The sequence below is a fragment of the Mytilus edulis genome, chromosome 9 (genome assembly GCF_963676685.1).
Source record: "Mytilus edulis chromosome 9, xbMytEdul2.2, whole genome shotgun sequence".
NCBI classification, from domain to species: Eukaryota; Metazoa; Mollusca; class Bivalvia; order Mytilida; family Mytilidae; genus Mytilus; species Mytilus edulis.
Genome location: NC_092352.1, coordinates 20080088 through 20107758, shown reverse-complemented (window position 1 = coordinate 20107758; position 27671 = coordinate 20080088). Strand labels below are relative to the sequence as shown.

Genomic DNA, 27671 nt, shown 5'->3' with positions numbered 1-27671 from the left:
ATTTTTGTTAATTGAATATCACATTTGGATAGTTTTTCAACTGTTAGTTTTTTTTTACTTTGTTCTGGATTTAATACTTTGGATACCACTGGTATAGCAATGAGAACATTTTGCACTATACATATAGAACACAACTACCATATGAATGTGTCGGTCCTTTGTAAGAAACCTGTAAAACAGGCCTTGTAATTTTTTGGTGTATATCTTGATTTCCCGATTGTACATTGATGTGGCCATTAGTTTTCTTGTATATATTGTTTAACATTTGACATTTCATGGCTATTTCTAACTGATTTATGTATAGTTTTTTTCTGATTGTAAAAATGTTGTATGGTTATAAGCTTTATTTCTTTTTCATCATTTTGTCTAGAGCTGGTGTCTGATTTATACCAATCATACCTCCCTTTTCTTTTTTTATGAATAATGACAACAGTTTGGTTTTAATTTTCATTTATGTATGTACATGTAACAATATAAAACAGTATATATACATGTATAATCTCATTCCATCATTAATATTGGTCATTGTTGGTATATATTTATCTTTAAGTTTAACAATGTATTGTGAAAGATCTATCTTCTAACAGATACTAAGTATATAATGGTGATTGTGAAACCACTGATTCAAAGGACAAGTTTCACTTATTGCCCAAAATAGCCTAAACTATAAAACTCCAAAAAGTTCTCAATTTGGTTCGTAATTTGGGTCTATTTCAAAAGTCTTAACACTCAATAAATCAGTTCTTTTCATAAAAGTACATTTTATGTTCCAAATTTGTCAAAATGTGATGATTTTTGGGCAATTTTCAGACCTGAAAGCTTTAAGCCTTTAGGAATAAAGATTTGGTCGCTACCTACATGTACCATCCAAAATGTTTTGTAACCAAAAGAATCCAAATCTGATATATATAATTCATCAATATAAAAAGTTTTACCATAGTTATCTGTGGTATAATTTTCACAATTATTCAATGGTTTTGTTGTGTCTGATTTTCGAATAGAAAAATAAAGATGGCAAGACCTGAACGATGCCGCCTAATTTTTTTAAGTAACATATGAACAACAGAGTCAGTGTGGGGCCACTAAGCTAAACTGCCCGCTTTGCACCAGCCAATATAAATGAATGCCTAGGGTAAGAATCGAACCCACATACACCAACTCTGTTGTTCCTATATCTTTTTTAAAAATAAACAAAAAATTGTCAAGAACAAATTTAAAAATATAGCGCTCATAGGTTCGTCTCAATAAAGATTTGCTTAGTTTGCTCATGCAGTATCCCAATATTGCTCTCAATAGTATAACTAGGCTCATGTGTGCTCAAATAACCATTTAGATTAGTCTCAATATTAATATATATCTAACTCAATTGAGTAGATCTAGCTCAAATTTTACTCAACATATAACTGATCATATTTGCTCAATTTAAGATCTCATGGGTGCTCATAGATAAAGTTAACTGATTGTATTTCTCATAGATATAACTAATCATATTTGCTAAATTAAAGTTCTCATATGCATGTATGTGTGAACAAATGTCTAATATAAGTTACTAAAATTTGACATGGATATGGTTACACATTTAAATTAAATAATGCTGTAGAGTATGATAAGCACAAGTATGTCATCAAATTATCATATAATTTTGGTGATACATGTCATGTATGGTCAAAATAATACAATATTACAAGCTAAGGAAGACTTAAAAAACAGGACAGTTAATCTATATTTATATCTCCAAAACTGTAAGGTTTCTCCCAATATATCTATAGTAATTCAGTAAATGTGATTAACCCAAATTCTGACATTTCAGTGTAAAGTAAGACTCTTGATTTTACGAGCAAGAGTCTTTATACACTCAAAAAGAGTCCAACTCTATTGGAAGAAGAAAAAGTCTAAGATTCTCTGAATATTATATAAACAATAAATTCAGCCAATAATTATATATTAGAATTACTTACATAGACATAGTCAAAGTCATTACAAATTCCGCGTATTTTCCAGTCAAGGGACATATTCACATATACTAATGCAACAAACTAAGTCGGAGAAGGAGCGAAAATCCGAAACAGTATCTTAAAAAACAGAAAATAGTTCCGTGTGTGTGTCCAAGTGATCAATCTACTTGTTATTTACGAAGAAAAGAAATTTAACTCCAAAAATTGTTGAGATCTTTATAAAAACAAATTGTTATAAAAAATACACAAATAGTAACCTTATCTTTAAAGGCCTTGCAGGTTCTTGTTACTCCTACCCAATCTGCTGGTATTTTCAAAATGGCTGCGGGGGACGTGACCTGATAATTTATTTTAATATTATGACAGATTAAATTTTCCTGGTTTTGCTACGTTAATATTATAGACAAATATGCTACAAACGGTTTAAAAAGGTTACTCCAAATCAAATAATTGAAATATAATTACCTTTCTGTGTATAAATGTGTGAATTGATTTCCTCTCGCTCTTGCCCTCTTGCGCACTCCTGGTATTCATCCGCAACAACAATTTTTCGACACGTCATTGATATTGAAGATTGTTTGATTAATATACAAATATTTCTAACGACAAAACATTTTCATATTATAAATTTTGCATTAAGAAAAATTAAAAAAAACTGAGTATCCATTGAAAACATGAATTTAAAAGAAGCGATACGGAATTTTATTCTGCACTATATAGGTCCGCGGGTCTATAATGTCGGTTATTATTCCAAAACTAATTATATATGCATCCCTTTGATCTTTGAAAAGTAGGCGATGGCAATACACCCGAGGCCCCTCAGGGGCCTCTGATGTAAAAATGACACAATGAGCAGCTGACCCTTTTTAGGAGTTTTAAAGTAAATTTTTCCTAATTTTTGTCGTTTGTTGGTTAAAAAAAAGATGTTCAGTAAAATAGTCTATTGGATCTCTATTGGAATTATTGACCTTAACAGATGGTTTTTGCACATCTTTGCATTTTATTGCAGAAAGCTTAACAGATGGTTTTTGCCCATCTTTGCATTTTATTGCAGAAAGCATAACAGATAGCAAGATATTGTAAATAGCAAAGATTTTAAAGCACAATGAGATCTTCCAATACATGTACTACTTGTCAGAGTAATTTCCATTTTATTGTAGCAGTTTTGTATGTAAGCTTAATCAGCAATTGAAGGTATTTTTATGTCCCATTTATGGGCATTATGTTTTCTGGTCTGTGCATCCGTTCGTCTGTTCATTCTTTTGTTCGTCTGTTGGTTCGAGTTAAAGTTTTTGGTCAAGGTAGTATTTGATGAAGTTGAAGTCCAATCAACTTGAAACTTAGTATACATGTTCCTTATGATATGATCTTTCTAGTTTTAAATTAGATTGACCTCAATTCCACAGTCCACTGAACACAGAAAATGATAGTGCAATTGGGGCATACGTGTATTGGACACATTCTTGTTTATTTTATGTGCATTTAATGGAGTTTGGCAAAAAAAAAAACTTTTGAAAACATATGTGATTATTTACCATTCTTTTGTTGTCAAAGTATCTTTATTGTTTCCAATATTTGTTTTGTCTGATAGTCTTGGAATAATTTAGGAGCTACATTTACAGCTGTTTAGGAAATACTGTTGAAAGATAAGCTAACTCCATTTCATAGTCATATAACCATTAAAATTATCAAGTCATGGAAATCCATGGAGATTGCAGACATATTGTCTGTAATTGGGAATTTTCATATCTAAATTGGTATACTATTCCAATTTAACAATTAGAAAGACATGGTTGTATATTATTTAATCAAATTCTTTTATATCTTGAAATGTTTGAAAGCAAATTACTGTTTTAAAGCAGATATTCGTCACTTTATTTAATTATAGGTGTCTGTCTGAAATGTAGTTGTAGTCCTGTTATCCTAAGGTGGAAGCATTATTAACTAGTAATCATCATCATATCAATAGAACTAATCTAGTCATTTCAAATTTCCTTTAAATGTCCCATTTTTGATTTTGATGAATTCTGTGGCTTGATTTGGCAAAATTAAGTTTTGAATGTATTTCTGATGAGCTAATTCGTGTAATTACTGATTACAAAATAATTCAGTCTTCAGGGTATGCTGTCATGCTCTTAGAACTCTGGTTACTAATTATCCGACATTTTATACTGTCAGCATGCAATTAAAAGATTATAAAGCATCAAGCTTCGTAAATTAATTTCTTACCAGTAATGCGCTAAATGTAGACATGTATTGTAAAACAGCGATAACCGAATGACGTGAGAGTTGATCAGATTTAAGGAAAGTCCTGTGTAGGAGAATTGATTTATTATTGTTTAGTTTATCAATGTTATAGTTCATACTTGAAAGTTGAAAAAGATACAGCATAATTCCAACATGGGAAGAAAAAACATGTCATTAAGAGCTTAATTTTTCTTACTTTTTTATAAGTATAATTTATACTAACTATAACATGGGATGAAACTGACTAAAAAAGTCAATACATGTATTTAAAATATAAAACCATTGCCATTCTTCATAGCTTTATTCTATATGAATGGAATGTTCAGAATATGGTTTGTAGATTACTAGCTGTCTGTAAAATATAATTTGTGTACCATTAATGTAAGTTAGAATATGATATTTTTTTTATTGATAAGTTATCTGAAGTTTGTTTTTAGGATGGGATCTTGATAAGCATTTTATTTATTGATGATGAAGTTTTATATTTATTGATTTTTTAAGATTAATAATATTCAGTTTTTTGCAATGAAGTGTTTTTGCGAATCAAAGGAAAATGTATTTTCTCTATTTGAGACTACGGGTAGTTTCTGGATCTTGAGTTTTCATTTTGAGGAATAAACAAACATTTCTCCTATTAAAGATATTGTTTATCTCTTTTCATTTATTATAAACATTTGCTGGAACATCTAGTAAAAATTTATTTACATGTGATCCGAAAAAAAATGGAAATATTCATATAAATGAGGAGTTTTTATAATTGTAATTTTATGTAACCCTAATGATCTAGTTGTAATATTCTGATTACTACGATCCCTACACTACTACGATCCCTACACTCAGGAGAACACTGGTTGTAAGGCATTTGAAATTATTTGAGTTAAATTTAATAATGCTGTCCTTTACATGTAAACATTGTAATGATTTTACCCATTATTGAAGGCCGTACGATGATTTTGATTTTGTTAATTTCTATTTCATATTGACATTTAGTCTTGTCTCATTGTCAATCATACCACATCTTCTTAAAAATAATAACTCCAGCAATATTTTTGTTGTTATTTGTAATTCTTGTATTTCATATTATGATTTGAAAAAAACAAACATATAAAGAATTTCTAGGAATTGAATCATATGTATTTTATGACAACATCCTGTTGGTGAGGACTTGATAAATAGTCAACTTGAATGGGGTCAGATTTTTATACATATTCAGGATAGGGTTGACAAAGTTGTTGTGAAGAAGTATTTACTTGAAACATTTCCTGAATTAATTAATTACAGATATTAAATGTAACATGTATCACTGGTATCAAACTGAAAACCGTAACTGGAGTTATGACTATCACAATATGGCGACTGCAGATAAAGGTAAAATCTTTACAGTCATTTTTACTCAAATGTAGCATGTCTTTGTCAATAGTTACTCAGCTGCAAGGTTTTTCTATACCATTACATCATATTTGAATCATAACGGTGCACTGGAATTGTCTAAGTGCTTTGAAAATTGCCGTTGAAAAATTTGGGATGATATTCGTAACTCAGAAAAAAGATAATCGTAATTACTGTATTAAAAAATGAGAAGATAATCATAACTGGATGGTGTTTAATTGATATTGACACTAAAAATGTATATCTGATAGCATATGTTGACATTATGGTGATGAATTAATCACGAAAACTTGACTGCAACATCTTATGACATTTCTTTGTGTGCATTATATATTATTAATAGTTCGAATGAAAACAGCTACATACTAGTACATCACAAATTTGTAAGGGTGTCGCAAGCTTGAAGAAATTTGGAAATGGGGAAAACACAAACTATATTAAAATACAGAAAACTCCCAAGAACTAGGTATGTCACAAAATATGTGAATGAGAGAAGAGGCAATTTTAAAGGAAGTTATGATATATGGCAATAATTGTAAGACTATACGCGCCATTTAGGTAAGGCTAATAAAAACAGTAAACAAATGTAACAATAACTATTCTAGATCCTTTACCATCCACACAGTTAAAAGAAACGTCATAGAATGCATGGGTATTTGATCAAAACAATTGAATTTAATTTTTAAAATCATATTTTATATCAGTGTATAAAAGAAAAAAAAGGGAATCCATGGGAAAAAATATGAACAGCTTTTTTAACTGGAACTATACATTTCACTCCAAAATTAAACTATATGCATTTTTATGAAACTTAAGGAAAAGGGCAATATGAATAGTCATATCCACCGATAAAAGTTTCAACTGTAAAATCCAATAATGCAGTTATAAAGTTATTGGTGGAAACTTTTGTTCATTTTGCGCAGAATTATAGTCAAAACGTGATATTGGAGGCAAAACATATGGCATATTAAAATGTGGTATATGGGACTTTCGTTTTAAGTAATGAAATGAAAGAATTGCACTTTTGGGATATGTAATATTTCTAATCCCCCCTTTTTCCTCCCCCCAAAAAAACCTTAAACGTGCACAGAACATTGAAACTTTGAAAGAAATTAAAAAAAATTGATTCGACAGCTGCTTCATTTTCCATATCTTGAACAGGTACATGTACATGTACATATATTAAAAGGTTATGCATATTGTTGTAAGTTATAAATCTAGATATACAAGTAAATTTGTCATAAAACCAGTAAGTTTCTTCATTTGTTTTTAGTTTGCGTTTATTTCATCGTTTAACTGGACATTTGCATTTTAACACACAAAATACCATTGAAATGCTGAAAGACACATTTATTATTTTCAGTTACTATTATCCGATAAAGAAATTACGATTATCAAACAAAAAAATGCAATAGAGTTACGATTATCATCTCAAATTTTTCAAGGGCAATTTTCAAAGCGGTTAGACAATTCCAGTGCACCGTTACGATTCAAATAGAAAAACCTTGCAGCTGAGTAACTATTGACAAAAACATGCTACATTTGAGAAAAATTACTGTAAAGATTTTACCTATATCTGCTGTCGCCATATTGGGATAGTCGTAATTCCAGTTACGGTTATCAGTTTAATACCAGTAATGTATATAGTCATTAGCATAAAGTTTGTTCAGCTGTATTCTAAGTATTGTATTTTCTTTCTTTATAATATTTGAATCCTTTTGAAAAGTTTTATTAGACAAGTACAATGTATCTCTAAATGTTAAATACTCATACCATCTTTTTACTTGAGGTTCTTGACCTATTGGAATGAATTATGATTAAAAGTTTAAAGTATAAGATAGTTAAATAGATTGTACTTAATACACAATTTCCCATTTGTAAGGTTTGAGCAGTTAGTTTTTATGTCTAAAAACAGTTTAAGGATGAAGAATGTCTAAACACAGTCTAAGGATAATTATATAAAAGAACACAAGTTTGCTCTAAATGACATTGTAAGGACCAGCATCTTTGTAAAAAGAATGCTTGCTTATTATGAACAAGATGGCGTACTTCAAGGTCGAAGTGAAGGACACGCTAAGGTCATTACTTCAATAAAGGGAAGGAAGGAAAGACTTTATTGTTTTCCTTTAAAATAAAATAGTCAATTAATAATCAAATGTATACAATATTTAGACAGGAAAAGAAGTGTAATTTGTGGCAACCCTAATAAAGATTTTGCTCCAATTATTATCCTTATTACTATTTTTTTTTGGCCAAAGTGTGATCTTGCGTGTGTATACTTCCAAAAGTGATTAAAAACCTTTTTTGTTTGTTTTTTTGTTCGATACATCTTATAGAATTTTTGGCTGATTTGGATCAAAGTGATTAGGTGAAATCTTATGGAAGTTGTATACTGTTACCAAATGAGTTTGTTGTTATGTTTTTTGAAACTCATCAACTGTTAGCCCTATAATCCAAAGCCCCTGGGTCCTAACTTAGAAAAGAAGGTCAAGGTAAAAAGTCAAGGTCATGTTCACAAATTAGATTTTTCCTTGTTTTAGCATTTTCTCTGACACTTTTAAAGATATATATATAAAAGAACAATTGCAAAATGTTTGCTTTATTGTGATGAAGATATGGTACATCCTTTCTGAAACAATCCAATGACATCATATAGGAGTTATTGCCCCTGAATGTTTTAATTTAATTTTATTGATTATTACTCCCAACTTTTTTCATAATACAATGTAACACCATAGGATTTTTTGCAAAATTTTGGGATGACATTTGACTTTAAAAATGTCATATAGAACTGACCTTGAGGAAACTGGAAACAGCCATTTTTTTCACTTTTTTCATGGAAAAGTACTTAGCATCCATATATTTTTTTTAACAGACAGGCATTAATTTATCATTTAAGACAGAAAGTGACCTTCAATTAAATGGAAATGGCTAATTACCTCCTTTATTACAGTTATCATACAATACTGGAAGTGACATTGTCTAAAGCAGAAGTTGACAATTATCTCCCTTATTTTAGGCAAAAGTATAAAGGAATCCTATATTTTTGGAATCAGTGAGAAAGAAGCTATGAGACCCAAAGTGACATTTTATTAAATGGAAGTAGCATATATTAGATCCCTTATTTCATACAAAAGTATAAACATTTATGAATTAATCAGTATGAAGAAACGTATGATTGGACACCAATAGTAACTTTCAGACAACCGGAAGCAGCTTCTTATCAATCATTTAGAACATTGATGTTGAAAAACCTTCAATTGTTTGATTTATATTAATATTTTATTTCTATTTTAAAAGAATGTTTTGTCCCTTTCATTTGTATAAGTTTTACATGTGTGAACATATTGAATTACAATAATTCTCCAGTTGACATATATTATAGTTTTTATTTGAAGTGTTTTGTGTAAAACTACAGTCTAATCACTGTTAAATAATTGATCAAGTGAAGTGAAACAACCTATGTCATTAGAGAAAGTCTTAAATTTTAAACTAAACAATGAAATAGATATAGATAAAATGTAACGGTAAGGTCTTATTGTTATGATATATAGTTGTTGACAGTTTTGAAAAAGGCACACATAAGAGACCTACAAAAAAGACTAGATATACTGACTGATTTGTATAAGATTCAGTAAAATCATCAATGTGGTTCTTTTTGATTGAACTTAGTAGATTTTATCAAGGAATTGTATATTTAAATATACAATTCCTTGATTGTATGTACAGTAAGGTTTATAGTGCTGTAAACCTACTGAAAAGACAGGGTTGATATAAACTTGGTTGTTTATTTGTTGAAATGACAATATGTACTGTATTGCTCCAAATAATTACGAGGCCTTGGATGGCTATATTGATGTTTGCTTTGATACCTACCTGCCATACAAAGGCCTTTAGTTTAGCAGAATAAGCCAAATACATAAGTCATAACTATTAAGACCAGTACTGTATCTACCCATTCAAGATTAAAGTCATAACTATTAAGACCAGTCACTAACTGTATCCACCCATTCAAGATTATTTGAAAGTTGATTTCTTAAAGATTTATACTTTTATTCTGGAACACTACTTTGATTTTACGTAAACAATATAACGAAACTATATTTAGTATAGAGAGCTTGTATATAAATTTATTGATGGAACAATCTTTATGTGTTTAACCATAGCTAAATACTGACTTTTCCATTTCTGGTTAAAACATTTTCAGAGTAATCTCAAGTCTGTCTTAGCCATTAACTGATACCAAGTAAAACTTAGTGGTAATCTGCAGCACATTGTGCCATTGTGCACTCTTATTGATCAATATATTATTTTCTATTCCTCTTCACAAGATTATATTGTTTCCATTTCTGTAAGAAACCTTTCCCTAACTCACCCTTCCAATGATTGGACATAATTTAGCCATTGATGAAACTTAAGTACCTCTTGAATTGTGCTATCTATAATGCCTTTTTTTATCCAACTGATATATAGCTTAAGCTATAGGGTTTCCCATTGCGAAATGTCAATGTGGGCTGCGAGTGTATTAATTTGTGTTTTCTATTCACAGTATATCTAGTATATATGACAATAAACCTAAGGATCACTTTTAAGATTTGCTACAACACCACCACAATACCAGTAACTTTTTTAATGTAAAAAGTAGCATCACAATGTTGGCAATAATTAGATATTGGATTACTCGTATTCTTATTTTATAGACATATGGTATTGTTATATAAATAATGTAAGTTGATAATATGTTATCTTTATTCCCTTATGAAAATTCAGTAGCAATTTACAAATTAATACAGATTTATTTATCATTTCATACATCAATTTCATTTAATGGTACATAGAATAAAATAGAAAATTTTATCTTAAAGGCAGTTTTATATCAAACATTACAAACATCAGCTCTGTAGAGCTTTTTGCTGACATAATTTACAATCCTGAAAATGTACAAAAACTCCAAGCAAGCTTTTGACAGAAAACTTCCATTTTTGATAAAGTAGAAAACATGTAGTCCTAGTTTTTATTTCATTGTTGTCATACAAACAGTACTTTAATGATTTGGCGTGGTATAACATAATTATTCAATATCATTTGTTCATTGGTCATTCTCTTTAGTAATTACACTTCTGGTGATCTATTGCTTTAGAATTAAAACTTATATAAATCTTCATTAGGAGTATTACTTTTGTGGAAATAGCATCAATAGATATTAGATCCCCCTCATTCTGGGAATTAATAGTTTAATCAAACCAATTTTTAATGGTATGGTATTGGCTTTTTGTATTTAGTGTTTGATATATTGATCTTGGAAACAGTTCCAAGTAGAAAACGTGGAGTATAGGAAGTTATAACATTGTTTTATCAATTGTTCTTTTTACAGGTAGGCAGTTTGTTTGTTCTATTAAATTGAAGAAAAACCCTTTCACCACTCAATGTGTACATTACATTTCTTAAATAGAAAATAGTTAAATTAAAGAATTTAAAAGTACTAGAAAGACGAAGTAGTTATACACAGCAAGTTAGGTATATAATTATAACTGTTGAAAATAAATCTATTTTAAAAAGTTTAATAAGTTTTCTTGGAGGAAACAAACAACAAAGGTAGGAAAACTGATGTTTTATAAACTAACTAAAAGATAAATCAAAATTTTAAAATGTTAGACAGAATTAATGAAGGAATTTCCATAATATTTTATGTTTATATAATTTTCAATAATATTGTTGAACCTATAAATTGACATTCCGTACGGTGACCTATAGTTGTTAATGTCTGTGTCATTTTGGTCTTTTGTGGAAAGTTGTCTCATTGGCAATCATACCACATCTTCTTTTTTTATATATTCATACAGTCAGATGTAAAAGTCTTTAACATACAATTTACACAGTAACGTCAGAATTATTTGCTGATACATTTGTTGTAGATTTGTTTTACCATTATTGTTATCTTTTACTTCTACTGACAAATATTTGAAATCATGTTTTCATTTTCTTTAAAGTAAAGCTAAGTAAAAAGTTAATATATGTCATCTTGTATAAGGTAGTAACTTTACAAACCAATACACAATATGGCATTTTTAGTATGACGTCCATTATCACTGAGCTGGTGGAGATATTTGTTTAGGGGCCAGCTGAAAGAGGCCTCAGGATGCAGGAGTTTCTCGCTGCATTGAAGACCCATTGGTGACCTTCTGCTGTTGTCTGTTCTATGGTCAGGTTATGGTCTCTTTGACACATTCCCCATTTTCATTCTCAATTTTATTACCTGAGTGGCAGTTGGTCAACAACTTCTTTGCTTCAGCCTTATTATAAGTTGCCACTACCATATTTTCCTTTACCAAAACAAACTGACCACCATTTAATGTTATGTCAGTATTTAGAAAGTTGCTTTTAAACCCAATCAATCGGTATGCCAATTTTTAGTAGTAGTAGATGGGTTGCTGTCTCATTCATGTTATATTCTCATCCATTTTTCATCAGAAAGAATACAGGTATATTTAAATTTGATCATAATTTTTAAGATCTTTCTAATAAAAAAAAGAAGTGTTATGTAACTTATCAAATCATACATATTTAAGTATACCTCAGTAGTATACAATACTAAATTCACAAATTATTGCGTGAATTTATTATTGCGATTTTGTCATTTTATACTAAATTGCCATTTAAATTTTTGTGATATTGAGAAAAATCCTGTTTAATTCTTATGAATAATTTCAAAATGTGAGTTGAAATTATTGCAATTATAACCCTATCACATTTTTCGCAATAATAAAAACATTGCAATAATTTCTGATTTTACAATAGTTGAATTCAAAATTTATGACAAATTTCGAAAAAATATCAAAGGAAAAGTCAATCTCATGCCACAGTGTGTATGCTTGTTTGTTAGTTTGTGTTACATTTTGATACAATATTGATTGTTGATTGATGCATTGACAAGAACTATTAACTCAAAATGAAAAAAGGCAAAATTTAGAGAAAGGATTTGTACTATACTTTCCAATATCATTGTTTCATAGCTATAAGCATCTTAATTATCAGCTATTATGATAAGTAGATTTACTGTGAGAAAAGCAGCTAACACATTTCTCACAAAATCTTTGATTATAACTATGGAAAACCCTAAAACAATTACCGTTAATTGTGATTAAAATTGAATAAAGGTACACAGTTCCATTTTATAGTGTACAGTAATTATAAGATTTTGTGGAAATCAAGTCACTATACTGTAAATTCAGAAATTATTGCGAGGTTTTCAGTAATGCGAATAATACGACTGGATGGGTATCACGATAATAACAACTTGCATTCTGATATCTGAAACATAGATCTGTAAGCAATTTTTTTTTTGAAATCGCAATGATTAAACTCACATTTTTGTCCATTCTTGAAAAACCGCAATAATTAATGGACGCAATAATTTCTAAATTTACAGTAGATCAAAATGTAAGCTTTAGATAAGAGATATTCACGATAGACAAAAAATGATGTTATTTCACTATTTTGAAATGCTGATTTAAACAAAGGAGTAGGGGCAATAAGGCCCTGATTTGGCCCCAAAATTACTGTAAATTTAAAAGTTATCATACATATTTTTAAATTACTGTACAGTATCTAAGACACAAGGTATTCAGAAAAACAAAACAATTTTGGACATTGAACAAGTTGCCATGGCAACAAATCATGACTTAATTTGCATAATTTGTAAAATTTCGTGATTTTCTTTGTTTTTCGTTAAATTTTTAAGTATATTTTAGATTAAAAAGTATGTGCGCACCCAAGAAACAACTTAATATTTGGTGATATTTTGTTAATAATATATAGTTATAATAAAGCATCTGTTAAATAACTTTGTTGTTTCTTGGCTGCGCACGATGTTTCCACAACAGAAATAAAGAGAGAAAACTGCATAAATTCTGTATTTTTCATCGTTTTTGTGAAAACAGTACATATTATGACGTAATTGTGACGTCATCACATAAAAATCTTAATGTTTTTCATTGATATTTCTTGATCCTATGCATTTCTAAACATTATGTGCCAATTTGAAAAAAATTATCATAAATTTTATTTTCTTGAGCCAAAACCAGGCCTTAATGCCCCTACTCCTTTAACAACTTAAGAATTTTTACCAATGCTTATTAGCAGTATGTATACAAGTTTGAAAATTGGCTGCTGGTAAAAACTGTGTAAGAGTTCTTCCCCTTGAAACCAAAATGACGTTTCTGTACTATTTGAACTGTTATTTCTAAAGCCAAAAAAAGTTGTACAGCCCTTAAGCTGTATAGGGTGCAGTTAGACATAGTTTTATTATTATTATTATTATACAGTATTTATGACAGCGCATTATATGATAGTAAAATTACCCTAAGCGCTTTACAATATATTTCCATATACATATATAAGTATCAACAATAAAATATAAAAGCCCATGTTTAAAACTTTTAAAACAAAAACATTTGAAAAACTAGAATAGATGAAAACATTTTTCCATGATATTCTGTTTGTTGGTCTTTTTATTATATTTTAACTGTGCCTTGTATTGCAAGATAAAGTTTGATGCTGTGTATTTTATTAATTAATTGAACATTAATACTGCTGAGTAAAAATAAAAAAAATAAAAACTATTGAAATCTAGATTGTCATGAAAGTAATTTGAGTAATAGCATCCAATTACTTTATCATCAATAAAACATGTTACCATAGATTAATTGCTACCAATTTCACTGAATTTGATTTTGCATATATATTATAGGAAATATGCTTGATTTATCTTGACATACTGAATAAGAAGCAAATAAAAATGATAACTTATAGTACTAATTGCTAAGTTAGGTAACTACTAAGTACTGGCATGATCAAAATGATGCATTTTGTCTTAAAACTTCAATGGTTACTGAATTGTTGGTTGACATTATAGAACATAACTTTAAATAAAGAAGATGTGGTATGATACTCTCCACAAGAGACCAAAATGACACAGAAATTAACAACTATAGGTCACCGTACAGCCTTCAACAATGAGTAAAGCCCATACCGCATAGTCAGCTATAAAAGGCCCGAAATGACAATGTAAAACAATTCAAACGAGAAATTTGTCTTTTCTGGAAAGAATACAGATTCCTTACAAGAGGTTCATATAAATCTTAAATCTTTTGTCTTTGCTGGATAGCTGTCTCATTATAATTGGCAATCAAACACAGTGACATACAAAATAACTAAATTACAATCTAGACAATTTAGATCTTGACAAATTGATAAGACACTTGTTTATTTTTTAAACTGTATATTTCTCTTTTGGTTTTATTTGAGTGTTTCTATTATTGTTGTGTGTCTGTCTCATCTCCTTCTTTTCATTAATACTCCTTATGCTACATGGACCTCAATCACATAAGAAAAATCATTATATCTGTAAAAACTTAAAGCAATTTGAGCCTTCTTTGTTAAACAATTCATGTCAGTTGGAAAAACATAGTACTGTAACTTCAGAAAATTGCAACAAGATATGTTTTCACAAAAATAAAAACTTGCATTTTGAATTCTTATTGCAGTACATGTATTTGTGTTCAACATTTCCTGAAACTACAATCATTAGTCTCATACATGTATCCATAATCCAAAATAGCAATAATAAATGTATGCACACAATATGAGTAAGCAGTTTTAATCTGTGTATCATAACTATTTCTGGTTTTCTGGTCCATACCAGATTACCATACATTAGATTTGAACCATTTCATATATCATCATATATTTTTATTCCAGATTAAGAGACTACAAAGATGAAGAAACAAACAGATTCACAAATTTACATACAAGCATGTCTTGTCTTCCTTGTATTCATCTCTATGACAACAGCATCTGGTTACCATGACTACTGTATTATTGGTGCTGGACCAGGAGGCCTTCAGTTAGGATATTATTTGCAGCAACAGAATAGAGACTATATTATTTATGAACGTACAAATATTTCAGGTATGGTATTACTGCAAAAAAAGATAACATTTTGTTTTGTACAAAGTCAGAACCCTGTCAATACATCTAATCGCTATTTGTCTGGACATCACAAGGACATCACAAAGGTTCCCTTAAAATTTTCATGTCATAATAGAAAATATAAATGGAAAAGTGATTGTTGTATGCTGTCAATAGTCCAAGAGTAGCAGATTCTCTGGACAAGTGGTGCAGATTTCCAAATAGTTTATTTGGAAATCCAACCAAAATTAAGCCTTATTATTATTTGTCCTGGCTTTTCTTTGTTATTCTATGATTATTGTCTAATGATTTCACAATGGCATGTCATTTGTCTGTACTGTCAGTATAACTCCAGTTCAAATTTCAAACATTTAGTTATGATTTACCAATATGTTGTGGAGAAATCAGATATCTCACTAGATGTAGTTTTTTCTCTCTCATATCAAACCATTTTAATAATCATAGAATGTATTCATAATGAATTGTATAGATGCCTTTGGTGACATACAAACTTATATATTTAATATATCTCTTAGACAAAAGAAATGTCATTTAGCTTTGATAACCTATGCTAAGCATACTGTTATTTAAAGTTAATAGGAGGAAATTACCAGCCCACATACAAATGACCTAAGTTCTTAGCAAATCTTGTTTTATTCACATTTTTTACAATGCCTGTCTTAAAATGCAATCATCACATCTTATTTCCAGGATATCTATGGTATTACAGAGCCATTTGATAACTGCTGCTCCTATTTATGGCTCTGATCATATTAAAGCCAAAACAGTTTTAATGTCTTCTATAATTATGGTATTCCACATATTCTTCATTGAAAGATTCTCGAGGGATCTTGAATGAATTCTAGTGAGCATCAGCTGTTAATGGAATACTCTAATACTGCAGATTTTTACGATGCTCATAGTGACGAATTCTTCACTCGATGATAAATTGGTAGTTGCACTTTCAGTTGAATTCACACTGTAAGCTAAATTATTTCTCCGTTACGTTATATAAACTTTGTTTGAATCAAATTGATCAAGACAGAATCGTTTGATTTGTTCTGAATTAAACATAAATTTTTTATTCTGTCAAAGTTAGAAGTGTTTTTGTTTTGTTACATTGTAACACTGAATAGTTTCTCGTTAAAACATTTGTTTTCATTAAGCTTGATTAAGTTAATAAAGAGAAATACTTTTATATTTTCCACATGAATTTTGGATGACAAATAATAAGCTGCTATTTATTTTGAACTGTGAAAATATGGAAATTTTGTAAGGAAAGTGTGAAAAGCTAATTTAGATTGCTGTCCCTATCGAAAATTAGATATGAGATCTTTACACTATCAGTGTTTGATTTATTGACAAATTTTTGTTCCATTAACTGAGTTTTATACAAATTCCAAAAATAAAAGGATACATTTTATTTTTATATTCAATACAGGTTAAAAAAATGAATTCATAACATAAAGGAATTTGATTAGTGTTGACATCAAAAGTATTTTTACAAAAATATTGTGTTTTCTTTAACTATATCCTATACAATCCAGTCCATTATTATTTCAATTTTTTTCTGTTATGTCAATATTTCACTCGACATATTAGATATTATATACCCAATCATAAATTTATGATTGATGCCTTGTAGACAGAGTGGTAACCTGTGAAAACATTGACTTTGTTGCTCAATATGATTATCGCTTTGAACACATTTAAGCAAAATTATCTCTCCTGGCCAAATTATATATTTCCTTATTGAATTCATAACAGACTGTCATTCTGAGTTATTTCTTATATTATATTTTATATATGTCTGAAAATAGGATCAAATGATTTATAATAAAATTACAAAAAAACAACATTACTGAAATTGTCATCAGAGTCTTTATAGGTGTTTTGGCACTAAAATAGCATTTAAATTTTTGTTTGGGCATTCTTGCCTATTCCTTAGTTTAAACATATTTTTTTATAGTGAATTGGGAAACAAGTTTTGCAACTTATATTAATCCCTTTCCACTTTACGGGTGCGAGTGCTGCCTTGTAGCAGCATTAGCCTGCTCTTTTCCAAATCTACAAGGGTGTTTTTAACGTGCAAGAGATATGGCTCTCTCTTAACACGGGTCAGCCATTTATGGTGCCCTTCCGAACGACTATCATCGTTTCATCAAGACCATACTCCTTGAAATTTTTAATAGAAATAGAAACTTAAGAAACCAGAAGTGATCCGCAAGACAAGACCTACTTACTGCCCTTTTGTGATTTTTTCAAAGAGTGAAAAACAGAAAAAAAATTATCAGCTATACAAGATGAACAAAAAAGATCAAAGTTATAGAATGAACATAGCAGTGCAAATATATAGGTGAGAGAAACTAGCTATTCAGGCCCTCTCCTTTTATACCACATAGAAAATACAAGAAAAGTGTATATAATTCTTGAATAATCCATGAATTGAATATGGTTTTTATTGGGCTTGTGGATCTAATGACTTTCTTTAAAAACTTTATTTAAATATGTCTGATTAGGTAATGCATTTATGTCTGGTTTTTAGAGGAAAATATATTCATGGATTGTTGATGTTTGAGGCGGAATTAGTTTATTTTTTATTTGTCTGATATAACCTGTTTTTAGCAGTGATTCTTTACAACTGCCGAGCTCTAATGTCCTGCTAAAAGATTGTCAGAATCCACAAATTACATCTAAATTCAATTAACTTAGGTCATTACTGTATGATGATAGTGGTGTATCTTTATTTGGTGAAAACGTGGTGGAAGTTGTAAAAACTAATCATTTCCAAGATCAAATCTTACGGAAATTTGTCAAACTATCTCTTAACTCATCTTCTGTGAAACAGTCATGTCAATCAATGTCGCAATTTATTTTGAGTTGGCGGAAACAGATCAGGCAAAAGAGTTATCATTTAAATTAAAATCTATAGGATGAAACAAAGCAAATATAATGTTTGGGTAAATACGCTAAAAGAAATGAAATGAGTTTAAACCACTGAAAGAATAGTTTGATGAACAAGTTTTTGTTCAATTATGGATATAGTGTTAAACAGTAATTTATATGTAAATAGATGTCTTATATTATTGAATCATTGAATTTAATTAATACTGCAGATTGAACTGAAAAAAATATAGATAAGACTATGTAACATTCAGGTTCAAAGTCTCATTCTCCTGAAAAAAGATATAGGGATTGAGTACGGATTTTCTCTGATTTTTTATTGTCACTAAAAATATAATTTGTATAAAGAAATGACATTGACAACACAAGCTGAAAGCTATGGGTAGGTCCCTTAACATTACAAATGCAATCATATAATACTTTGAAATTTGATGTCAGATATTTTCCATTAAAAAATTAAAACCTAATCTGGAAAAACCTGCATAAGGTTTAAGGGGGTAGACCTTGGTACAGGGAGATAACTCTTTAAATCAGTTATGTGTTTGTAAAAGTCAAGTTTCCTCAATGAATTTTAAGCATTTACCTGAAACAGATTGAAAATAATCTATGCATCCAAGAAGCTTAGAACATATTTATGAAAATGGCTGACACAAACGTACTGATGATTTTAAGAGTTATTTCCCTTAACCTAGGTCTACCTCCTTAAGGCATCACTAGCATTATTTTCTTATATTTCCATCCAACTGTCTATCAAAGATTTTCCATTTATAGTTATAATCCATTTCAAATATTTCTTAAAACTTCAAGCTAATTTTATGATACTATAGGCACTGGAACTTCGAATTTCAAAGACTTTCAACATCAAATAAGTTGTAATCAGCAAAGCAAACATTTCACCTCTCATTTGGAGAAATGTCTCATAATTGTTTTGTGTGCCAGAAAAAACTATGGTGAGGGGCATAAAGGGTGTGTGTGTGTGATCTGCACAGAAGAATGCGAAATGAAATTGCCATTTCATGATGAACGAATAGTTAAAAATGTCCTGCACGTTGATCTTTTTACCAATTACATGAAACACGGTGAATAACGAACCTTTTTCACTGCTGCAGGTAAAATAAAAATGGCAAAACATGTTGCATGAAAATAACCCTTTATCACCCTCTATGGTCTTTCAAAACTTTTATCTGAAATAACTTGTATGGCAAGGATTCTATCATACTATTATGATGTCATACAATGCAATTCACTTAGTTTTGTATCTAAGTGCCCTGTAATGTTATCATGCTAAGAAAATGATTACATTAAGAAGTTCTGATAGATCCCACATTATGTTTTATCTCTGTTAATTAATTTTACATTAGTCCAGAAATGGATGTTCCTTTTAGAGCAACTACGTCTGAGAACATGAATTGTATTCAATACAATTTGATAAAATTTACCCTTCCCTCACATGGACAAATAAAATTGACGTGATCTGCTCAAAAATATCATCTAGACTATATCTACTATTAAAGATTAAAAAATTTCTAAATCTAGACTGCAGAAAATTATTCTATAATGGTTATATCTTGCCACTAATTGATTATTGTTGTATAGTGTGGAGTAGTTGTAGCAGTGAGGGTTTCAATAGGATATTAAAATTACAAAAGAGAGCTGCTAGATTATTACTAGAAACAGACCCTTTCGCTCCTTCTGCACCCTTATTCAAGCACTTAAACTGGATGACAGTTGAACAGAGAATAAAATATCACAAGTTTGTGATGACATTTAAGTGCATTAAAAATGATGCCCCATCATATCTTGCTAACAAGTTTCATTATGTTTCAGACAGAAATCCATACCCCTTGAGAAATGCTGTTCAAGGAAACCTCATACTCCCCAAACCAATAACAGAATTGTTCAAAAAATCTTTTATGTATTCTGGACCATTCTTGTGGAATAATTTGCTGATACCGTTAAAAATATTACAAATGTTAATTCTTTTAAATACAAAATAACCGATCATTTATTGAAATCAACCTAGCTGTATAAATAATATTAAAAACTGATTATGTCATCATGTTTATTTTTTCATCACATTTTATCAAACATTATTATCATACTTGACTTTTTATACTAATGTATGCAATGTATAAGATAAGATAAGATATTTTATTTTCCAATTATGGGCCCCAAAGGGCATAAACATTACAACATCAATAATTTTTTTCATAATACAATACAAACAATGAGATAAAAAAAAAAAAAAAAGTTAAACGAGAACTATTTAAGTTCTTAAAGAATACGTAGATAAAGAATCTATAGTATGTTTTTTTTTTTTTAATACTAATGCATTTTATTGCAAGTGTGGTTGATATAGATAACAAACAAGCAGCCCAAAAAGAAAAAAAGAAAAATAGATATCCACATATGTATAGTACACAAAAAGTTGGATCAATTAAATATATAATAATTAGCCAAAAAGAAAGTAGAAATTAAACATGTCCATGACTCATCCTGTGTCAGCAGCAAATAGGAAAGCATTATGGTTTCCTAAAGGCAGCTGACATGTTTGCATTTTGTTTGATTTTTCATGAGGGCCTCAGGAAAGATTAGTTATATAGCTAACTGTGTAACCCTCTTAAAATAAAGTATTGTTGTTGTTGTTGTTGTTGTTGTTGTTATTCCTTGTATCTTTTACACATCAAAAGAAGACGAAAGTTACTTGGGTGGGTTAGAAAAAAACTGACTTTCAACATTCTACTTTAACTGTATTGTATTTTAAGCTCCGACGGCATCAATTTGGGATTTGATGGTCGCAAATTAAGTTTACTGGCGACGCGTTAGCGGAGACAGATAACGGGTTTTTGCGACCATCAAATCCCAAATTGATGCCGTCGGAGCTTAAAATACAATATTGTTATCTCCATTCTAATGAAACTGACAGAAAACAACGTTAAAACATGTATTTAAAATCTGTCATATGCCGTCTGCGCTTGCGCATACGTCCCTTAGCATCAATTGTCAATTAATGCCATGTAAGAAAGTGACGTTATCCAATCAAAATGAACGTTACAAACGTTGTTGCATTAGAATATTTTATTGATGGTTAAAACTAATTACAAAGAGAGAATGGAAATCAATGTAAGATAACAATATAAATCCATCATTATTTCCGTATTTTATAATCAGATATGATGAGTCTGTAATAGCATCTTTATCCAGCTTTAATACAATTCATGACTTCCATTTTAAACCTAAACAATTAGCTTCATCAATGTTCATGACAGGGAGGTATTTAACTGTCCTTCTTATAAAACACGTTCATGATTTTTCAGTTAATATTCATTGCCATGATCATAAGTGGTCATACAGACACAAATTTATTAAATGTAATAAAAATGTAATTAATTGTAATAAAGGTTGATTTTATTATTGGGAAGCAGGCAATGATCTGTTCCTGATGATTTACATGTATAATTATTATCCTACGTACATGATTTTTAATAAGATAAGGCTACCATGGAAGATTACATGTAATATTAGCCATTTTCTTGTGTTCATTAATGTCTTTCTTTATAGATAATAGGAAAATTAATGTATATGTAACATATAAAAAATTATATTAAGTATTATGCATTAGAAAATGCAATAATAAGATATATACATTAAATAAGACTAATCAAGCTTATTCCCTCAAGAGATTAGGATGATATAAATGTACCTTGATCCTCGGAATTTGTTACTAATATTAAACAATGATCTTCCTTATTTGGCATTTCACTTGAGTACAGATTTTGTTATTTAACAGTTAATCATACAATAATTAAATCTTTGTTAGATTTGTCCTTTGGGGAGATGTCTTTGATGAAAAAAATTTTCTATAAATGTTTTGATTGTTCTCAAGAGGAAGTTACCCTAAAAGATATTAATATAAGTAACTAAAACATTATATATATTTGCCAATAAAGAATATTTCTAACCTATGAATTATATGGTAGGTATATATACTGGACTCTATGATGGGTGAATGATATGAGTTTATTTGTTATGATAATAGACTCTGTGTGATTAGTTGATAAGACATGAATTTACATGATAGGAATACAAGACTGTGATTGGTTGATAAGTCATGAGTTTAATATATGGTAGGAATAATGGACTCTGATTGGTTAATAAGTCATGAGTTTATATGGTAAAAATAATAGACTTTGATTGGTTGATAAGACATGAGTTTAATATATGGTAGGAATAATGGACTCTGATTGGTTAATGAGTCATGAGTTTATATGGTAAAAATAATAGACTTTGATTGGTTGATAAGACATGAGTTTAATATATGGTAGGAATAATGGACTCTGATTGGTTGATAAGTCACAAGTTTATAATATGGTAGGAATAAAAGACTCTGATTGGTAGATAAGTCATGAGTTTATAATATAGGTATAGAAGACTGTGATTGGTTGATAGGGCATAAGTTTATATGGTAGGACTACTAGACTCTGACTGGTTGATAAGACATGAATTTATAATATGGTAGGAAAAAAAGACTGTGATTGGTTGATTACACATGAGTTTTTAATATGGTAGGAATAAAAGGCTCTGATTGGTTGATAACACCTGAGTTTATAAAATATTAGGAATAAAAGACTCTGTTATTTGTTGATAAGTCATGAGTTTATAATATGTTAGGAATAATAGACTCTGATTGGTTGATAACACATGATGTTTATATATGGTATGAATAATAGACTCTGTGATTGGTTGATAAGACATGAGTTCATATTGGTGGAATAATAAACTCTGTGATTGGTTGATAATTCATGAGTTTATATGGTAGGAATAATAGACTGATTGGTTGATAAGACATGAGTTTATAATAATAATGAGCTTTGATTGGTTGATAACACATGAGTTTATATGGTAGGAATACTAGACTGTTCGATTGAGTGATAAGTCATGAGTTTGATATATGATAGGAATACTGGTTGATAAGACATGAGTTTATAATATTTTAGGAATAATACTAGACTTTGTGATTTGTTGATAAGACATGATTTTACATGATGGGAATAATAGACTCTGATTGGTTGATAAGTCATGAGTTTATATGGTAGGGATACTAGACTGTTCAATTGAGTGATAAGTCATGAGTTTAGTATATGATAGGAATACTGGTTGATAACACATGAGTTTATATGGTAGGAACAAAAGACTGATTGGTTAATAAGACATGAGTTTATATGGTAGGAATACTAGACTCTGTGATTGGTTAATAAGACAAGAGTTCATATGGTAGGAATACTAGACTCTGTGATTGGTTAATAAGACATGAGTTCATATTGGTGGAATAATAAACTCTGTGATTGGTTGATAATTCATGAGTTTATATGGTAGGAATAATAGACTGATTGGTTAATAAGACATGAGTTTATATGTTAGGAATACTAGACTTTGTGATTGGTTAATAAGACATGAGTTTATATGGTAGGAATACTAGACTCTGTGATTGGTTAATAAGACATGAGTTCATATGGTAGGAATACTAGACTCTGTGATTGGTTAATAAGACATGAGTTTATATGGTAGGAATACTAGACTCTGTGATTGGTTAATAAGACATGAGTTTATATGGTAGGAATACTAGACTCTGTGATTGGTTAATAAGGCATGAGTTTATATGGTAGGAATACTAGACTCTGTGATTGGTTAATAAGACATGTGTTTATATGGTAGGAATACTAGACTTTGTGATTGGTTAATAAGACATGAGTTTATATGGTAGGAATACTAGACCCTGTGATTGGTTAATAAGACATGAGTTTTTATGGTAGGAATACTAGACTCTGTGATTGGTTAATAAGACATGAGTTTATATGGTAGGAATACTAGACTCTGTGATTGGTTAATAAGACATGAGTTTTTATGGTAGGAATGCTAGACTCTAGGCTTGGTTGATATGACATGAGTTTATATGGTAGGAATACTAGACTTTGTGATTGGTCAATAATACATGAGTTTATATGGTAGTAATACTAGACCTTGTGATTGGTCAATAAGACATGAGTTTATATGGTAGGAATATTAGACTCTGTGATTGGTTAATAAGACATGAGTTTATATGGTAGGAATGCTAGACTCTAGGCTTGGTTGATATGACATGAGTTTATATGGTAGGAATACTCAATTACGATTTGTTGATAAGACATGAGTTTATATGGTAGGAATACTTGACTCTATATGATTTGGTGATAAAACATGAGTTTGATTGGTAGGAAAGCTAGACTCTGTGATTGGTTGCTTAGACAAGAGTTTATACGGTAGGAAACTGGAATGTTAATTTAGAGAGACAATATTCACTTTTAATACACTTTTATACCTTTTATTTGTAAATTGTGTATATTACCGTGGTTAAAGTACAGAATGCAGAATAAATCTCAATGCTTAATTGATGGATTTTTGTCTATGATGATAGAAAGTACAAGAATACTATTAAAGTAGATTACATTGCTATTTAGAAAGAGATTGCTATTTCTATAAGTTACAGTAATAAGACTACCAGTATATTTTCTAGACTTATCTGCAAGCTGATTGATAACCATTGATATTTGTTAGTTATTTCTATAATAATAGTGACTGGTATTTATCATGGCTGCCATTTCTGTCTGGTCAGAATCATTTTTTTTTATGCATGATCATGGAGTTCGGAACTAAGATATTGTAATACTCAAATCAAATGATGACCTCTGTCTGTCCTTGACTGTCTTACAATATCAGAAGTATTCATTCTGGGACAGTTATTAGATGGCCATCTTACTCCTTCCACTGATTGATTAACTCATTGAATTTTCTTCAGAAACAACAATAAAAAAACACCTTTACTTTCATCTTGAAATAATAAAAGACATCTCATTTGAATAAGCAATAGTGATTTTTTGGTAGGAGTCTTTTTTAAAAGACGCAAAATAATGTTATGGGAAGTTTAGAGTGAATCTTGAATCTTATTTGCTTGTTAAAATCATGATTTTTGTCTTTCTACTTTCAGGTAGTTTTTATTCAACGTATCCTCGCCATCGAACACTCATCAGTATTAACAAAAGACACACAGGAAAAACTAATAAAGAGTTCAATCTCCGCCACGACTGGAACTCTCTTTTGAGTGATGATGAATCTTTGCTCTTCCGACATTACTCAAAAGACATGTTCCCACATGCTGATGTCCTTGTGAAATATTTAGAGGATTACACGAAAAAACTAAATATCAATGTACAGTATAATACAAATGTCCGAAATATTGTAAAATATAAAAGTGATAGAACATTTGCAAAACATGAATATATGTATGAATTTGACGACCAGAATAACAACAGATATAAATGTTCGTAAGTATATATTACATCTATGTATTAGCCATGCTTTTTGGTCAAGTTGTATAAACAAAGCCTGACTAAGTTTTGAAATTTATGAATGCTATCATACCACAATTAAATTCCTCTGTTAGTTCTTTTAAACGTATTGTCTCATTAAAAAAAGGGACCAAATCATTTTGTTAAATATTTTGTGTGTGCAAAGTACAGTACTAGTCTAAAAAATATATATCAAGCATTCCGGAAGATTGAATTCATCCCTCTTACAATTTTAGCCAATACACAACCATACCCCTATGGACAAGTCAAGAGATGTTCTGAAACTTCAAATATGACCTTTTTGCACCTGGCCTGATCACTCTTTCCTTATCAAAATCAGTTAAAATACAACATCTAAAAATTTATTTCACCTCTCTTCTTTCATATCCCCCCCCCCCCCCCCCCCCCCCCCCCCCTAAAGAAAAAAAACCCCAAAGAAATGACTGAGGAAGGGAAATAAAAAAAATAAAGAAAAAATGCACTTTAATTAAAAGGAACTATATTTGTAGACAATGGGGTCATTAGTGTGGTCTTTGGTCATCTGGATATCTGTGCATTATTTTCAATAACAAACTATGTTTTAGCCTTTTTGGGTCACAGGTCAAGGACACAGCACTGTGTGCCAGCAGCTTAAGATAGTCTGAAGTTTCAGTAAACTTTTTTTTCAAGACCTTATCTTTTGAACAATATCTGTTGAACTTTTACCAAACTTTGATAAGGAACACCCATTTTGATTTAGGGGTCAACAAACTAAATGTCAAGGAAACAACTGCTACTGATACACTGAAATTTACTTTATATATGTTATTCTTCTAATAATTTGTCCAACTTCTAATAAATTTCGTGTGATAATGCCCCATTGGATGAACACAACGACCTCTATGAATTTTGAGGCCTGTAGGTCAAAGGTCAAGGTCACAGCAGCAATTGGTAATCTTATATTTTGGCAAAATTTTGGTTTGAGGCTTATATCTTTTGAATTAGATATATAACATTCAGCAAATTTTAAAAGGCCCCTTGGAAAGAACAAGCCACCTGTAGAATTTTGGTCAGTAAGTAAAAAGTCATTGTCACAAGACCAAGTTTCTGTCAAAGGAACATTTGTAGCAATATGAACTCACTATCAGACCTGAAACAAGACATTTTTTAAGGGGTACAGTTTATAGTATTGTTATGCTTCAACAGCGATTAATAATATAGTTTTATTTATGGGTTTTAGAAAGTTGCATCACTATTGTATGTCAGTTGCATATGGTTTATTGTAAAATTTAAATCATAGCTTAACAGTTACTGTAGCTGCAAATTGTGATTCTTCCTTATTTGTATTACAGAGTGCTTATAATAGCTACTGGATTATGGGTTCCTAACATTCCAGATTTAACAGGTATTGACTATGCAGAAGGATACGAGACAATGTCCATAAACCCTGATGACTATGAGGGGAAAAATGTCCTTATTCTTGGTAAGATAATTATCATAAGATACATGTAGTACTTTACTAACACCATAAATATTTGGATAATCTTGGACTCTTTTCTTTGTCAAACCTTATAAACATTTGTCAGAATTACATCTTATAACATGTTGACATTTAAGTGTTTCAAAAATGAATCATGGGTAAGTCATTGTCATACAACAAAATAGAAATAAGAGTATACCATTGGATAAATATCCATTGTTCTGGTTGTTGTCAACCAATCACAATGGTTTCATCTTTGCTTTTTAAATTCTTACCCAGAGACATTAAATTTTGAATTGGTTAGTCTTGAGTAGGGAACTCACAGAAATAAGTAAATAAATGCTGATTTAGTCAACAGAGAAT

General features: G+C 29.9%; 1 protein-coding gene across 6 annotated transcripts in view; it reads left to right on the top strand.

Annotated features, from left to right (window-relative positions):
• LOC139489617 (FAD-dependent oxidoreductase domain-containing protein 2-like) overlaps positions 1-27671 on the top strand; it is a 56982-nt gene that overhangs the window by 13872 nt on the left and 15439 nt on the right. For 3 of the 6 annotated variants that reach the window (XM_071276216.1, XM_071276217.1, XM_071276218.1), the window contains 3 exons: positions 15351-15560; positions 25489-25825; positions 27181-27311. In XM_071276216.1, the coding sequence (XP_071132317.1) occupies positions 15368-15560; positions 25489-25825; positions 27181-27311 (661 nt within the window). In that variant the 5' untranslated portion in view covers positions 15351-15367. Of the gene's footprint in view, positions 1-5344; positions 5445-10739; positions 10848-10869; positions 10966-15350; positions 15561-25488; positions 25826-27180; positions 27312-27671 lie in introns of those variants that run through there. The other 3 variants (XM_071276219.1, XM_071276221.1, XM_071276220.1) reach the window with 3 other exon arrangements.